Raw genomic sequence first — 18,476 nt, 5'->3', positions numbered from 1 at the left:
GAGGACGGATGGCCTGCCACTGGGCGGGAGGGGCAGCGGCGTCCAATCAAAAGCTTGATGAATGATTATTGCTTAAAAGACTGCCAACTGAGGTAGCTCCCCGCATATCAATCAGCTGGTAACCCCAGCATAGCAGTAAACTCGTTATGTTGTACTACTGCAAGATATGGTTGGGTTTCTGAACACAAAGTCAGCACCTCTGGCTTAGGGACCTCGTTCGGTCAAAGCTACGCTGTTATAGTGACAGGAAAATACCAAAGTGTGGTATGAAATGTCGTTACCGTCGCATAAAAAACTGGCTCTGGTCCTTTTTTTGTGCCCGGTGCATCGCTTCCGTTTCACCGAGAGGTAAACCAGTGGTTTTATTTGTTCTCAGTGGAACAGTGGGTTGCCGTGGTAATTAAAGTTTTAGGAAATATTTTTCATGGGACAGCAGTTTTTGCTTGTTTCAACCCCGGTGTATCGCTGTTTTTTATCTTACTTATGTGTACATTTTCCAGCTTTTATGTATCTTTTAGTTGCCCTGCACTCTGCTTTCCCTGTTCAGTATTTCAGGAGGTAAATATATTTGCCAATTCACTAGTTTATACATTCATTTACTGTATATTTCCTGACTGCTCCTTTTCTCATACAAAACTTCCTTCACACTGACTTCTATGTAATGTATATAACCACATTATCGTAAGAGTTTTCCATATAACCAGCACCATCCCTACCATTTTCCTGAAAATGTCGACTTTGATTTCATATGTACATAGGGTGCAAGAACAAACATAAAACCTGTTTTTGAGAACATGTAGAATTCACAGCTGAGAACCATAGTTTTGTCCCTGTCTTAACAGTAGGGCAGAGGTACTCACAGACACACTGAGCCTATTCTTCATGTCTTGCTGGCCATTGTATAGCTACAGCAGTGCCTCCTTCTTCTGTAGCCAAATTCAAAACAAATGTCTTTTCTATTTATCTCAGGATGTCAACATTTTTCTCTCAGCAGAAGAAAACAAGAGAAAGAGAAAAATGGTCGTTTTAGTAAGTTTCCAGTATGACACGAATTAATCAGTGGGTTCGGGGGGTTTTTGTTTTCGTTTTTGTTTTTTTTTCTCCAGTGTGTTCTTGAAAATGTCAAAAGCGTCATCATTTTCCTGATGCACAGGTCAAATTATAGCGAGTTCATATCTAAATATCTAAATATGTCAAACTGTTGATGTCTACTAGTTAGCATGACAGTGGAGATTTTCTGTTTGCTGCTTAAAATATATCTTTGAGTGCAAAATATGCCATGAGTCATGCTAAACATTACCAGAACGCAGGAAATGGGATTTTGCAAGAAAACCTTTTTCTTAGGGCAAGACCCCCAAACCATCAAACCATAAAATTCACCCACCAGCTGAAAGTGAAACCACCAAACTATTGTGCTGATGCCATTAGTAAATCAGAATCAGAATAAGTCAGGAAACAGAGGCCGGTGGAAATGTTTATGCAGGTACTGTAAGAGTGCACTTAGTCCGAGTCGCCCTTCCCATTTCCAGTCTGGAGCCTTTTCTTTTTGAAAATTCACAGCTAAATAAAGAAATAAAAATTGTCTCTGACCTCTCCTAAAAGTTGGCCATGGAGCCCAGCAATGATTTGCATTCTCTTCAAGTGAGATTAGATAGCTTTCAGTATACATCAAGTCCCTTCCTCTCTCTCTTTCTCTCTCTCTCTTTTTCTCTCTCTCTCTGTTTTTTTTTTTTCATTTCCATTCCACTCAGATTTCAATTCGTCTGTGTGTGTTTATCCTGACGGCCCTCAGTAAGGACCGAGTTTTTCATCTCTCTCCATACCTCCTCCTCTCTCTACCTCTACATACCTCCTCCTCTCTCTCTATCTCTCCATACGTCCTCTCTCTACCTCTACACACCTCCTCCTCTCTCTCTACCTCTACACACCTCCTCCCCTCTCTCTACCTCTACATACCTCCTCCTCTCTCTCTATCTCTCCATACGTCCTCTCTCTACCTCTACACACCTCCTCCTCTCTCTACCTCTACATACCTCCTCCTCTCTCTACCTCTACATACCTCCTCCTCTCTCTCTATCTCTCCATACGTCCTCTCTCTACCTCTACACACCTCCTCCTCTCTCTCTACCTCTACACACCTCCTCCCCTCTCTCTACCTCTACATACCTCCTCCTCTCTCTCTATCTCTCCATACGTCCTCTCTCTACCTCTACACACCTCCTCCCCTCTCTCTACCTCTACATACCTCCTCCTCCTCTCTCTACCTCTACATATGTCCTCTCTCTACCTCTACATACCTCCTCCTCCTCTCTCTACCTCTACATATGTCCTCTCTCTACCTCTACATACCTCCTCCTCTCTCTCTATCTCTCCATACGTCCTCTCTCTACCTCTACACACCTCCTCCTCTCTCTACCTCTACATACCTCCTCCCCTCTCTCTATATCTCCATACGTCCTCTCTCTACCTCTACATACCTCCTCCTCTCTCTACCTCTACATACCTCCTCCTCTCTCTCTATCTCTCCATACGTCCTCTCTCTACCTCTACATACCTCCTCCTCTCTCTACCTCTACATACCTCCTCCTCTCTCTCTATCTCTCCATACGTCCTCTCTCTACCTCTACACACCTCCTCCTCTCTCTCTACCTCTAAACACCTCCTCCTCTCTCTACCTCTACATATGTCCTCCTTTCTCTACCTCTACATACCTCCTCCTTTCTCTACCTCTACACACCTCCTCCTCTCTCTACCTCTACACACCTCCTCCTCTCTCTACCTCTACATACCTCCTCCTCTCTCTACTTCTACATACCTCCTCCTCTCTCTACCTCTACACACCTCCTCCTCTCTCTACCTCTACATACCTCCTCCTCTCTCTACCTCTACACACCTCCTCCTCTCTCTACCTCTACACACCTCCACCTCTCTCTACCTCTATACACCTCCACCTCTCTCTACCTCTACATATGTCCTCCTTTCTCTACCGCTACATACCTCCTCCTTTCTCTACCTCTACACACCTCCTCCTCTCTCTACCTCTACACACCTCCTCCTCTCTCTACCTCTACACACATCCTCCTCTCTCTGCCTCCTCCTCGCTCTACCTCCTCCAGAGCCCCTTTCCCTCCTCCCCAGGTTTCATTGTTACTGGATGAAAATGCCCACATATACAACAGTAGCTCATTCCCTCTCCACCCACAGTGTTACCCTGTGGTCTTTACCATGGTGCCTTGACTGCCAAAGAGGACATTGTATTCCTTTATTTAGTTATTTATTTATTTTACTAGGATTATTATTTCACCACAAGAGGACAAAAAAACCATGAAAGAGATCATTCTGTCTATCTGCTGGTTTATTGCATTGGAGAGTGAAGAATTTGTCCTTGTGTGTTTAGTAGGCTTAGAAATCTGCACAGAGTATACTTAAAAGTCTGTTTCAACAATTCCCATTGTCAGTATCAATGTATGCTTTGTTGATAAATATAAATATTTCAGAAAGTGCACCCATGGATCTTTTGATCATCTGTTTCTCTTTCAGTTTTTTGTTTTTTTTCTGTAAAGCCTTTAGTGGATGATTACTTTTAGCTAAATGATGTTTTGGGGGAAGGTAGACTCTTTTGTGTTTTTGGAGACTCTTGGAAACTGAAGTGTTCTTCCTAGCATCACCAGAATACCAAGACATTCAGTGATGTCGGAGGCTGTTCCATGTAATCCTTGTCTATTCTTTCCTTAAAGGATAGACTTCATAGGGGTGAATGCTAGAACCTCTCCAAAAAATGTATAACAGTCGGATTGGCAACGTGTCCATCGGTGGCATTTGAAAACCCACGTCTTTCTTTTAAAAAATCCTTGTCAAGTGAATAAATCAGACGTTTGGCTGTCATGTTTCATTCTGTCGCAGCGTTGTCAGCGAGGGGTTTCAATCAATGGCCGCAAATGAGGCTATGATGGTTCCTCTTTCCAGATCATCTGCTGGAGAACATCTCTCCATAGACTCTCTCTGAAACGCATCAATAAATATGATTTATGGCTCGACGGACTGAACTACACATTCAGCACATGCATACATATCCAGCACTGTGTACTCTCAATTACTTGATACTACAGTTCTTCAGTATGAAGAGATGTGACTGAACTGTTACCATACAAACACAGGAGACAAAAGATTTATTTTAGTGGTCACTCTATTCATGCCTCAGCAAATGTTAAAGGTTATGAGAACACCAAAGCCAAACTAATCCCCAATCCATAATAATCTGTCCCTTTGCATTCTGAGAGGATTAGCGTGGGGGAAATAGATTAGTCTGTGAGCACTACCTGATACTGGTTTAATCAACAGTCTTAAATGCAAGGAGAAATAAATAAATAAATAGCAAAAAACCCTTTCTCCTTTAAAAGCTCATGTCATAACGCCGAAGCAGTTTGCTTTGTTTCTCAAAGCTCAGAACACTAAATGCTAATAAACACAGACAGGACCTTAAATACAGATCTTGGATTGTACACACTTTCACCATCTTTTAAAGATTTGATTACATGGAACCCAAATTATTTCTCATTAATTACAAAAATATTCTCTCTCTCTCTCTCTCTCTCTTTTTAGGGTTTGCTGGAGGAAGCTATTACAATGGAGGAAAATTTCTCTGTCCTGTACACTCCTTGTGTTGGCAAAGTTACCAAAGACTTTGTCGAGCAGACTGAGGAGACCTTCCGGAATCTTCATCCGGCATTCTCTGCCTACATCTTCACAGGCACGACAGAATCATTAACCTCAAATTTAGACAACTATCCTTGCCATAAAAAAAAAGAAAAAAAAATGAAGGGATTTTGTTGGAAGAGACCTTCCTCTTCTGTCTGTGAAACCTTTTCAGCATTCACGAAAGACTTTTGGGTTGTCACATTATATATGATGATTTTACAATAGGCTAATCGACGCTTCCCAGCTCAGCTAATTAAGATGTTATCCCGGAAAAAAGGTCAAGGATGAGACAACCTTTTCACCTCGGACAAGAAAGCTGAGGTGTTTTCACAGATCGCGAGCAAGCGCCTTTTCCCCACGTTAATCACACAGCTACCTTTTCACATGTCTTCCCATTTCCATTTAAGAGGGAGAAAATACCTATGGTCTTTAATTGCCTTCTAAACTCTGCATTCGCTGTCACTGATCTCAAATTACTCAACTCCTTACCTCAACTTAATCATAAGGCCCTGATGCCTAGAGTTTTAGGCCTATGTGCATGTCTGTGCCTGATTGTGTGTGTGTGTGTGTGTGTGTGTGTGTGTGTGTGTTTGGGTGAACATGTACGGTTAACTCGTTAATTAACTTTGCCTTTGAGAGCGTGGCAGCTCAGCTCCAGCGTGTCCCAGGGCCAGTGAAATTTCAGTGGGCTTAAAGCTTGGTTTTTAGCCCAGCGTCAGGGGAGTAGCACAGACAGAATGGGGGTGAGGGAGGACTTAAGGCGTCTCCAAGGGCCCTTGTTAAAGTTAGCTCTGCATGTACTCACTGTGGATTTCTCTTCACATTCGTAGCCTGTGACATACGTGAAAACTAGGACTAGAGGTGAGTGGTCAGAGATGGGCAGACTCATCAATCATGTGGCATCCACACTGTGACCTGATTCTCCATTAGAAAAAAAAAAAAGTAGAAAAAAACGAGAAGTGGTCATTTTCAGTAGTCCTTCAAATCTTTGCGTTATGGTGTTGAAGCCATTTAAAGGAAGCTGGTATATGTTTATGTTGAGTTAGAATTTAGCGTTGTTTTCAGTCGGCTTCCTGATTACGTGGCTATTTGAAATGTATTTTAAATGGACTTCAGCTTTATGGAAACATTATGCACACAGTTCATGTAAGTTTATATGCCCACGTTAACTATTTAATAGCTGTCCTTCAGGGGTGTAAGGGGAAAAAGCTGAAGAAGAGGGAGTGATAATGGGGGTCAAAGAACACACGGTTTTCAACCTATGAACTTTTCACTTTTCAAATGAGGTTCTTCTTTGCTTCTTCATAGGCGTTCTTTTTTTTTTTTCACCTCTCTTTTTGTAAAAGTCCAGAATCGATGCCTCACTGGTCTTGTACCTTGTGGATTTCCTGAGGATTGTGTGTGGACTGTGGATCGAGGGGGAGTGTCCGTAGAAAATCCCTGACTTCCCAATTAAAAGCGGCTGAAGTGTGTTCATAGGCCACTACACAATGTTTATTGGTTTATTCTTGGGGGGGGGGGGGGGGGGGGGGGTATTTTTTTTTTTTTTTAATTTTGCTCTTGTTTAAGAAATTAACATGCTCTTAAATTATACACTTATGATCAAAGGTTTCACAACCACCTTGGGCATACAATTTGTAATGTTGTACAAAAAAAAAAAGAAAAACTGAAGGCATGCTTATAAATTCCAGGCAAGTTAATGGATATTCACCATGGAAAACTTTGAATTTATTGACACAGCAGGGAGTTTGGTCCCCGAACCATAGACAATAAGAAAGCTGTTAGATGTCACACCTTCTGCAGAACGTGGCTATCAGTTGAACCATTTCTGGCACGAATGAAAAACCTGGGTGCAAAGAGGTAAATGGCCCACTCAGGACAAGCACAGAAACACGCAAAGACGGCGTCATGATTCATCTGACGTATTGTGTTTTGAGAGAGAGAGATGACGTTTGTTCCCCTCAGGGCGTCCTTAATCCACCAAGAAAAATTCCCTAGAGGATGCATTCATTTCTGGCTACACCTCGTGTCAACATTCTCATTCCCTAAGCGACAAAGCTTCTCCCAGTTGCTATGTATTTTTTTTCTTTTTTAGCACATTAGTGGAACCTTATGCGTGTCACATGACATGATTAATCCTACATGCCTTGAAGGACGTGACTCATTTGAAGACTTGTGGAAGTTGTGTATATTTTCACCGCTGACAGAGAGGCGACATTCCTACTGTTCACTGTTGTATCTTCCCAATTTGCATGTCATTCTCCTCATTGTGCTTAGCTAGCTCTTTTGCAGTATTATTATTTTTCTTTCTGAAAGATGAAAAAATGTAAATGCTTGCTATATATGTCTCTGAGCCTTGAGCTAACTCTTCCTCTGTTATACATAAAGCTCCACCGCAAGTATTCCAGTCAGAAACGAGTGAGTGACTGAGCCTATGATCAAATGAATAAATGAATGAACGATGGAGCGAATGTCAAGTCAGAAATTTCTCAAATCTGTTTAACTCCTCTCAAGCAATAGATGCACGTGTTGTTTTTTTGTTTGTTTGTTCTCTTGTTTGTTTGTTTTTTTGTATGTGTGTGTGTGTTTGTTTTGGTTTTTTATGGGGACTATCTGTAATCTGTCAGAGGGGTAAGGTCATGTTTTCAGTGCCATATACTAATGAGGAATACTGGTTATTTGTCTTTGCCTCCAGACCCTCTTACAGGTCATTTACTGCCCCAGACTACAGACTGGAGGACAGACACCTCCACCCAAAGCTACACCCTGACCATTGGCTTCAAGAGGAGCCAGGATGGGCAATTTTTGGATAAACTACTTCTCAGAAGATGTCCTACATTTACAGGTATTTGATATAGAGAGCTTTTCTTCCTTCCAAAAAAATAAACTCTTTATATATATATATATATATATATATATATATATATATATATATAGACTCAGTATCTTCACTCTAAATGCTCTTAACAACTCCCTCCACTTTTTTAAGTTCTCCGTTTGAGGAAATTAATAATGTAAATGAGAGAACAGAGTATTTAGAGATTTAGCTGAGGGTGTTTAAGCTATTTATGAGATGAGCTCATGCGAATTCTTTGACATCGCACCATTGGTGTCACTCTGACCTCTTGATCTGCTCATCATGTCACACCATCAGCAACTGACATACAGCTGTTCTGAGGAGGGATATGAGAGAGAGAAAGAACGCTCTCTCCTTCAGGGAAGAAAAGAGAGAGAGATAGAGAGAGAGCAAGACCAGGGCTGCTCAATATGCAACACAAATAACTCGGCGCGCACGTCACACAAGTTCCCCCCCCCCTTTTTTTTTTTTTTTTGTCACTGAGTCTTTCAGCAGCTCAGACATTTACAGGAGGAAGATAATCCAAAAAGACTTCCAGACGTCTGAGAAGTCTCTTTACAGTTGCCTCTCCCAAAGTGAACTCCTCAGCACTTTAAGAGACAGGCGGCACAGCCCGAAAACGAGAAGAGGGAAGCAGGTCTGCAAGCTCCTCAACACAAATTAAACCCGTTTGTCCCTTAAGCCCAAGGCATCATCATGTCATTTGTAAAATGAGAAATTCCTATTGACTTTTCTCTTCTCTAGTTCAGTGGTCAAAAGATTGCGGGGTGAGGGTGGTGGCTGGGAGGGGTGGTTCTATTGGTTGTGATGACATTAAATTTCTTAATTAACTTCGGCCTGGGCGGAAACGGCTAAGCAGAGAGAGCATCGCGGGGCATAAGATGGACTGCCGCGGCAGTGGAGTAGAGTTGACGAGGTCAGCACCGCGTGTGCTGCGGTCGCGAGCGTGTGCTCTTAAGAAAAGGGGCGGGGCGGGGGGGGAATCGACGTGTTTGTGTAATGTATCAAAGGAGCGGCCGTCTCTCTCGCGGGCCCTCAAAGCGATCGCTCACCAGCAGAGGTGGGAGAGGACACCCTACCCTCATCGAACGTGGTACCCCTGCGGTAAACCCTGTTCGCTGTGATCGTGTGAGCAGAACGACGGTGTGGTGAGTGCGTACGGTGTGAGACAGGAGTGAAGTGAAGGACAAGGCAGGATCCCTCACACAGCATCAGCTGGAGACCCACAAGCAGAGGTGGTCATCAATAACACAGCAGCAATAACAAGAGCTCATGTCAGGCCCAAAAAAAAGGAAAAAAAGAAAAAGCTGAAATAATGATAAATAATAATATCAAATAACTGAAAAATGTAGCACTGGCCATAAGACCCACTGTCACTGAGGCACATGTTGTACAACCACCATCAAAGTGATAACACCGTTTATAATACAAGATGTCAAAACTTTAGAAAAAAAGAAAAGAAAACAAAAATGGCCTGCTGTTTGTGCTGTCTGAACGCTTAGTGGTGCTGATGTAACACTGGCAGGCTGGTGGTTTCTGTCTTCGGCCTTCCTTTGGCTCCTGCAGAATTACCCGCGAGCAAGGCACTTAACACTAAGTTGCTCTGGGCGTTACGGCGACATGGTACCCTTGTCTCCACTACCTCTCTCTTCCCTGGCATGACAGCCTCTCTCTGGCCCTACTGTGGATAAATAAAAGGAGGTGTAAAAAAAAAAAAACACTCTGATAAATGGGACCTTAAAGGAAACGTTTGATGGGTAGAAGATGATAATGTACGATGAAGTGACGAGTTGTCTGGTTTCTCCTGCAGGTCTCAGAAGTCCGTTTATTCATCCAACCTCAGCAGATGCTGGGAAGATGTGTGAGGCTTTGGGGAGGAAGATTCTGCCGGTTCTAGATTTTATTAAGTGCACCAAGTTAGATGTAGGTATACGTTTCAAAGCCCCGCGGTCCGTTGAGCTCCATGGCAACTGTTTCCGTGGGGGTTTGTAAGTGTTTGGAATCTTCTTGTCAAACTGTCACCACTTGAGGTTCTAAAGAAAGGTTTGAATGAACTATCCATTTCCCATAATTCTGCTTTAAAGACGGTCTTAGAGAGCACAAAGTAGCCGCTTTCTGGCTGGTTTTTAAAATGGTTTTGAAGACATTTCCTTTGAAAATCGGGAGCTCTTTGTCTCCCGTTAGTCTCATTTAGCGAAAATGCCATTGCCTGTTTGGGAGCTCTTACAGCTGTTTGAGACACACACACACACACGCACACGCACACGCATACATACAGATACAATGAGTTTTCGTTTCATTTGAAGCTCGAAATCTCTCGCCGTTTATTTTGGAGGACTTTGGTTCAATCACACCTGTGACATAGACGGTATGAGGAGCAAAGGAGACGTGATGCTGATCGAATTAGTCACTCACTCTGAGGCGGTGAAAGCCAGCAAGAAATCCTATTACCTCACTATTAAAAACAGAATTGATCTCATCTAAATTGTGAGCAACGTGCTCATTTTACCGAATAATACATCTTGCCAAAGTTAACTTGGACCCTAACCGTCTGTGAACAATTCCGCACGTAACTGTCAGGTGAGGTATTTTGAAGTCGGAAAGTGAGACAGAGGTGGCAGAAAACTGAATAATTAAGGTGTAAATATTATAACTTTCTCTTTATTCAGACAAATTGCTATAGGGGATCTAAAATATGTCTCCTGCGTTTGGGATATATAGGGATATATTTTCTTCTGTGGCGGTTTGGCAGAAGAGAGAAGCTCTCCGTAGCAAAATGAATTTGTATTCTTGCTGATGCTTATTTACATAATGGTAATGCTACCGTTAGCTAAACATTAGCTTAGCTCTAGAAGTACTTAAACTCCAGCTTTATAGAACATATTATAAATGTTACTGTCCTGGAATTTAAATGATCACACCCATGTTTCCCCACCTTATTCCTAACTTGTGGTGTTTGGGGGTAGCAAGGACACATTTATAAAATAATAAAAAAAATAAAAAAATTCTCTAAATTATGCAGCAGATAGGAAAAAATAGTGTTTGAAAAGTTGGAGAGGCAGGGTGCTTTTTTTTCACCTCCTGCCCTCTCTCTCTCTCTCTCTCTCTCTCGCTCTCTCTCTCTCTCTCTCTCTCTCTCTCTCTCTCTCCTGTTTGGAATATTGAACGTAAATGTTGCAGCCTGGCACAGAGTGAGAACGGCGGCCTGGGAGACACAGTGGCAGTGAATGATGCATGTGGGGGTATATGTATCTGTAATAAAAATGACCATAAACAGGATGAATGACAGTGAGGGGTAATAGCAGGCCAAACCCAAACGTTGGAGAGAAAAAAAGAGACAGAGAGAGAGAGAGACAAAGAGTTTGGAGTGGAGGAAGAGGAGCGCGCCATCGTTTAGAGTGACTCTGGGGCACAAATGACTCAAAATCAGGGGATGGGGTGGAGGGGGAGGTGTTGTGGGGTGTGTGTGTGTGTGTGTGTGTTTGTCATTGAGGAGAGGGAGCAGTGAGGGTGTTCCACGAAAGCAAGAGGTGAGTGAAAAGACTCGCCGACTTCATTTCCTTCTATCCTTTGTCGCTGGGAATAAGAAGAATGAGTTCACCCTGTGACGGGGGTCTCCATGTTGAGGAAAAGAAGAATGAGTTCACCCTGTGATGGGGGTCTCCATGTTGAGGAAAAGCTTGTGACAGGAGCCACCAAAAGATAAATGATGTGATAAATTGTTGAAGCGCAGTAAGTTACTTTTTTGACATTGTACCTGCAAAACCCCCTCCACACACAAACACCCCCACACACACACACACACACACACACACACACACACACACACACAGAAAAACCAACAGACCAAAGCAGCTCCCAAACCAGTGCAAATGTAACCTGAGCGTTAAAAGCTGTCAGATCCTCAGTGTTCTGTGGTATGCTAATTCTTTAAAAAGGAAAAAAAAAAAGAAAAGAAAAGGCTTCATGTGGTTTTCAATGTGAGCTGTTAGCCCTTGCTCTGTGCTGAAAGGTCAACGTTCTGCTTGTACGCCACTCTGCTGCTCTCAGCTCAACAATCAAAAGACAACAAAACAAATACACACAGGCATGTGCAGTGCTAAAGAGTCATGTAGCACACAAAGGCGTTCCAAATCAATGCGTGAGAAGAGTCTGTGCCTGTGTGTGTGCCTGTGTGTGTGTCTGTGTGTGTGTGTGTGTGTGTGTGTGTGTGTGTGTGTGTGTGCGTGCAGTATTTGGCTATTCTTTTATTGCTGTAGCGTAACTAAAAATTGATGTCCAGGTAAATTTGCGGTGTGATTATAGTGTGTGTGTCTGTGTGTGTGTGTGTTTGTTTGCGGTTTACTCGGTTATATTCTTCAAAAATGTGCACAAACAGTGTTACAGTATTTCTTTGTCAGGGGTAGGTTTAGAGTTAGAGTTTGTATTAAGTGATCAGTCCTTGCAGTTAAATAAAAGTCAATGTTAAGTCCCTACCAGGATAAAAACACACACATGTGTATATTTCCCTGCTCTCACGGTGTGTATTTCTGCATGTGGCGAGCGATTAGGTTGGATTTTCTGCAGGGTCAGGGCTGATAGAGAGACTGCAGTTTGCAGATTACTTGGGCCAGCTTAGCAGAACCAAGGAACAATCCCAAATCCTGGAGCACACGCTAGCCGAGCTGGGGCTAGCACCCTATCTACAGGATATCAGTCCCACAGACGCCAGCCTGGTGAGTTAGCTAGCCACAGTCTCCCCTCACGTTCACACAGCTCACTGTTCTTTCACACATGCATTTAATGAAATATGTAATGCAAGTGTTTTGCCGCGCATAGACCTTTTTCTCAGCTGCATAGCCTTTAGCAGTAGCGGCGTGATTCACGTTGCTCACTGTGGAAGACTGCTGTTTCTGCAAGAGTACATGGCCCGCTACATGTAGCATGGGATCCCAGCAATGCCACTGCTAGAACCAGAAAGTATTCCAGTCCTTTTTCTTTATCATGACAGATCACAGCGCTGGAAACTGATTGTGGATCAGTGCTAAAGAATAAATGCCAGCATTGCCTCACCTCAGCAACATTACCCTGGAGCGGAGGGTAAGCTGCTAGTCCCTCGGGCCTGCGGCAATGTTATCAGAGAGAGAGAGAGAGAGAGAGAGAGAGAGGCGCGGTGTTGGTACGCCATCAACAGAACTAGGCTAGGCTTGTTTTAATAAAGTCTTGAATTATGCACGCCAATAAGCAGAGCTTTTGTTTTGAATATTTATGAAGATGATGGGGGCAAAGCCAGCTAAATGAAAAGGCATCGCTTTGGTATCTGTGTGTGTGTGTGTGTGTGTGTGTGTGTGTGCGCGTACATGTACAGCAGCCAGAGGAAAGGAGAAAAAAAAAAGGAAAAAGAGAGAGAGAATATGGAGGAGGTGGTATAAATCTCATTCTGGTATACAGTGGAGATGCTGTATAATGGGCCCTTTACTTGATTAGTGCCACACAGTGGTGAAATGAACTCAGATCAGTGCAACCTGATGTATGCGAAATTGCCGTCAAATCTGCCACGGACAGGATGCGTGCGTAGGCGTTCGTTTTGCGGGACGTTATCGTGCAGTTGTTTCGGACAACACCTGGAATCATAGAGATGAATGAGAAAAGTCTCTACACCGGGTGAATGGTGTGTTCATGTATCATTTCTGTCAGAGAGCGTTATCAGCTTCTGTGGGTAAATGAACTTTAATGGAGTTGTTTTGAATCAGGTCAGGTCAGGTCCTGAGATGTTGTTTTTGGATTTACTGACAGTGAGGTTCATCATCATTAGCTGAATCAGATTGCCCACAAATGACCAGCTTGGTTCAAAAATAAAAAAAAAAAAAAAAAGGGAAAAGAAAAATAAACAAGTTATTTTACCCTCTCTCTCTCTCTCCTTTTTCTAAAGGGTGAATGAATTATTCAGGTTCAGAAGTGCTCCTTGAGTGTCCCTTGAAAAGGTCTCTTATGGAATGTTTTCCTCTGCTAAAAACAGTTTTTCGTATTAAAACTGGAAGCCAGATCACTTCCTGTTGTTGTTGACCAGAATGCTGCACACCTTCAGTGCTCCCTCTCTTTCTTCCTTTCTTCCTCCCCGCAATCTCTCTATCTGAACCTGCAGATGAATGGGTCTCATGGGTTTGTCGTATATATTACTCCCCTCCCTTCTGCTTTGATGGACGAGAGCTGTTTGTCAATTTGTCCACATTGTCTAGCCCTCACTATACACACCAGTCTTGTAAAAATCCTACCGCCCTATTCCCCCTCTCTCTCTCTCTCTCTCCCTCCCTCTCTCTCTCTCTCTCTCTCTCTCTCTCTCTTCCTCCACCCACACACGTCGGGTGAAAAAGACAAGATGGCAGGCCTCATTGTATGAGGAATGAGTTATAAATATCGTTGGTGGACAAATGATTTTTTAATTAGCTTTTAAGGCGAGTGTGTTAGAGAAGTTGCAGCAGCAGGGTGAATTGTGCTCTGATAATCTTTATCTTTGGCCCACAGCTGCAGGAGCTAATGGCAGAGAGCGTGGACACCCTTGAAGGCAAGCGGACAGATCATGAACGTGTGTGGAATGCACTGCAGAAGGTAAATAGAGAGAGAAGAGTAGGGAGAGAGAGCACACTGTATAACTGTGCATATGTGTTTGGAGGGGGGGCGCGGGGGGGTTGAAAATGCCAGCATAGGCACCACACCTCACCTGACATTCTTGGTGTATCATATGAAGGAGGGAATTTCATGTGTCATTCAGCTGACTTATCATATCAAAGAGATTTGATATGTCACACGGTTGACATATCCAATCAGAGGGAAATTAATTTTCCACGGTTTGGGGAGGGTGTAGGGTGGAATCTCTCTCAGTGGAGCTGTCTCATTCGCCGAGACGAACAAAGCATCGTGAACTTTGAAATGGCAGGTGTGTCCGACGAGAGGGGGCCTGGAGGTTTCAAAATATTTCCTACATCCGTCCGAATTATTTTCTCTCGCAAATTAGCACTGGGGGGGCGGGCATTCAAATAGTCACTCAAAGTAAGAAATGAAATGTGATTTCTGACTCCAAAAAAAGCAACCCCAGGCATCCTACGTGCCCTAATTTGAGCTTTTTATCCTGACTGATTGGACATCATAACCTTTGTTTAACTGACTGGACACCGCACACAGCATCACGTTTCTGCTGACCTCACTGTCCAAGTGAACTATCCATTGAGAGGAGAGACTGAGGAGAATGGAGACTAGTGGAACAGCTCGGGGAGTTGTTTGGGGACAGTATTTTAAGGGAGGTGGCTAGTGTCAGAAGTCATCCTGACGTGTTATTCATGTACAGCTCAGTGATTTTACTGTGCGTTTGTCTGTGCGGGCGTGGTATTAGCACACAGACGCAGTGAGATGTCGGCGAATGTGGATTTAGGGGCATCGGTCTGCTATGGGAGCTGTGAGGAGGAGTTTAATGTGATTGTGGAGCAGTAGCAGTTAGGAGGCGGTGAACGTATACGCATGTAGTCAGGCAGGCAGAGCTAAGTATGTGTATAATGTAGCAGCACATGGGTTTACTGTGGTAGCAGTGAACAGATGTTAAATGTGGATGCCTCCTAGGAGCAGTTAGAATGTGTGTATATTGTAGGACCAGAAAGGTAGCATGAAGTGTGTCAATTCTATATCGGTGTATGGGAAATGCCAGAGCAGCAGTGTGGAGGTGTTGAACGTCTAAATACCAAAGCGAGAGTAAAGGGGCTGCTGAATGGGAGTATACACTCCTGCGGCAGTGGCAGTAGCAGTCGCGGAGGAGGAGGTGTCGCGGAGCTGATATGCTGGGTTGGTTTTTAGGCAGAGCTTCTTTGGTGTCTGTCGTGTGATTGTGATGAATGGGACAAGGGCGGGATAGCTGACACTCTTACACGCCGAGACAGTGCATCGGCGGGTCAGTCTCTCGCAGCCACGCCGGAGCCTGTCACCTGGGGTTACTGATGGTTCTTATTAATCACCCCATCAAGCATCAGCACCCCTGTGCCGTCCGCTGCCCCTCAGACGCTCTGCGGTGAGCCGGCGTTCGCGCTTCACATCTGGGCCATACATCATTCCTGACTGGAGCCGCCAAGGCGAGAGGGCAGGGACAAAACTAGAGACTCCCCAACAAACTCCACTTTAAATACTGAAAACACAGATACGGCTGTACCAGACTCTCTGGACGTCCACTGGCACTCTTAATCGCTGTTTAGAACAGGTGTTTGTACATTAAGAGATAATTGCGGGTGTAACGGTCTTATTATGTTGCAGTTACTGTGTTATATCCGTATTAATTACTGATGCGGTTTAATACCGGCCACGTTATGTCAAGGCACTTGATACGGCATTTTTTCCTCAGAGTCTCAGAATAAGGATCCCTGGGATTTAACACAAGTCGGAGTGGTGCCAGTGACACATGCCCGCTCTAATACGGTGGCTGTCGGGGGATTGGATGATATTAGGCGGCTACGAACTGATATCTCACCATACACACACACACACACACACACACACACACACACACGGCGGGACAGACTGATCCCTGTGTCCAGTGCCAGACATGACCCATCTGTCTCTTCAGGATTAATAGTATTGTGCTCTGGATGAACATTTTTATAAGTTTCTGTAGGCCTAGAAACGCATAACCACTCACACACACACACACACACGCACGCGCACGCGCACGCAAACAGCACAGTTGTACTCATGATATACATAAAATAATGGTTTTATGTTTGTGTGTACAATTCATTAGTGATGACTGGTGGGAGTCTCGTATTCTCCTGGTAGTATTCAGCTCTGTCTGACATATACAGGGACCTTATAAACTGTCTGCTCTGCCCTCACACTAGGATTAGCCTTAGATGCTTCATTTTCACTCATCTAGACTCATCCATTTGTTTTACATACATCAAACGGACATTAACTGAGCAACCACTAACGTCTGCCTCCGTTTTGACTTAGTGTGCGCTGCAAAACATATCGATTTTCCAGTTTTGTTGTGATGAGTCATTGGGCAATGTCGGCGGTCGTCTTCAGTCCATTACTTAGAAATAAAACCCTTTGAGCTCCTCCCGGTGCCTCAAAGTGAGAAACTTCTAGAACTATCGGTTTGAAGTGTAACACAGACGCGAATTTGCAAGGCAGACGTGTTTTATCTCCAAATGCACCTTTTTTGTGATTGGAAAGGATACGTGGTTCTTCAGTGGTTTAAAATGAAATATATAAATAAATGTTTTGTGCTCGGCAGAGACTGACCTATAGCCTTGATTCCAGAATGTTCTATTGATTACGACAGTGAATGAGATAAACTTTGAGAGGCTCCAAGAAAAAAGGTCACAGAGAGTGGAGCAAAGACGCTTGTTGCGTGCCGTGGTTTTCATTTGCATAATATGATTCATTTTCTGGTAGACGCAGGACTGCTCCAAATTTCCACAGTCCTGTTCCTCCGCTCCTGCGGTGAAGACCTTTTGTTTTGGCTCCCTTGCGGTAATGGACTTTGACAGATTTGATGGACGCTTTGACAGGTCTTGTGTATCAGAATGCTGGTAGGCTGCGGGCGGTCTCCAAAGTGATGCCGACCAATCGCTCTGTTCCCCGTTGCCGTCTCTTTCGTAAACACACACAAAAGTGCAGCGTGGGTGCAGGCTGCACACTAATTGACAGAGCTAATTGTTGTTCACATTGAGTCTGGCATGAGTGTGTGTGTGTGTGTGTGTGTGTTCACTTCATCCACCGGGCTTCATTTTAGCAGTCTGAGCAGTGCATTTAGAGAAGGTGAATGCTTGCTCTTACCCACCCCTGTGTTTCATTTATTCCACTCCCCTGGGGAAGGATCCCTCAAATAAACACATTCAGTTCTCTGAGATCCTTCCAGCGCTCATAGCTAAACAGATCTGATCACCTGACTCTCTCTCTCTCTCTCTCTCTCTCTCTCTCTCTCTCTCTCTCTCTTTCTCCCTCCTCTCTGTCTCTGTCTCTTTTTCTCATTTCTTCTCTCTGTCCTAACTCCTGAATAGGCTTTTTAATTCGTTTCTTCGTCGTACAGTCGCTTTCATATTTCACTCAAAATAAATTTCGCTTCCATATTTTTGCCTCCCTTTCCTCTGTGCTATGAAGGCAGACACAATAAATTCCAAGAGCCGGTCTCATCAGAATAAAATAAAAAAAAAAAAGATGCAGTGAAGATAACTGAAGCTCATTGTTCCATCTCCAGAAAGTAATTAAGTCTCTGAGGGAGCACTCGTATATATCAAAATAAAAATGGGCTTGGCACTGATCTGGGACCAGTGAAAAGCTGTCTGATAAGTAATAAATAGTAAGTAATAAATTTAATAAGTAATGTAATCCCTGAAAATCAGATGTCCCCTCTTGATGGACGTATGTTTGTGGTTTAAAGGTGGGAGACATCGAGGAGATGCTTTACGAAATGGAGAACGTGTATTTGAAGAATAAAGCTCTCAGGGCCGTCAGGAGACAACAGGCCAGAGAGAGGAGGAGAGAAGCTAAACGTCGGTGGGACAAGTCCATGCCGAAAAAGGTCCCGGCCCCTGTTCTTGGAGAGCCAGCCTCCTGGACATAGCGGTCCACCAGACAACCTGGTTCCACCCACGTATGAAGGAGTATCCCGCTTCCACAACCAAAGCCCCTTTTCCTGACACTCCCACCCTCCTGCCCAAACCCTACACACACACACACACACACACACACACATACACACACACACACACAAACTCAGCTTCAGCAGGAGCTCATTACTCTATGCTGGCAGAAATAAATGGGCTTTGCAGCCTTGCCATCTCCCTGATTTAGGGGGGTCTGTGTGTGTGTGTGTGTGTGTGTATGGGCGCATGCTTCTCTATCTCACTCTCCCTTTTTCCTCTCCGTTGTTTACTAGTTAGACACTCCGGCTCAGCAC

At 43.9% G+C, this 18,476-nt stretch overlaps 1 protein-coding gene across 1 annotated transcript in view; it reads left to right on the top strand.

Moving 5' to 3' along the window:
- LOC115827324 (spermatogenesis-associated protein 16-like) overlaps positions 1-18,140 on the top strand; it is a 32,724-nt gene extending 14,584 nt beyond the window's left edge. Inside the window, exons 5-10 of the mRNA XM_030791130.1 lie at positions 4,603-4,750; positions 7,394-7,543; positions 9,366-9,478; positions 12,106-12,270; positions 14,060-14,143; positions 17,958-18,140. Of these exons, the coding sequence (XP_030646990.1) occupies positions 4,603-4,750; positions 7,394-7,543; positions 9,366-9,478; positions 12,106-12,270; positions 14,060-14,143; positions 17,958-18,140 (843 nt within the window). The remainder of the gene's footprint in view (positions 1-4,602; positions 4,751-7,393; positions 7,544-9,365; positions 9,479-12,105; positions 12,271-14,059; positions 14,144-17,957) is intronic.
- Positions 18,141-18,476: the final 336 nt, after the last annotated feature.

The sequence above is a fragment of the Chanos chanos genome, chromosome 14 (assembly GCF_902362185.1).
Source record: "Chanos chanos chromosome 14, fChaCha1.1, whole genome shotgun sequence".
Classification (NCBI taxonomy): Eukaryota; Metazoa; Chordata; class Actinopteri; order Gonorynchiformes; family Chanidae; genus Chanos; species Chanos chanos.
Note: the sequence above shows the minus strand (reverse complement) of the source record. Positions and strands in the feature narration are given on the sequence as shown.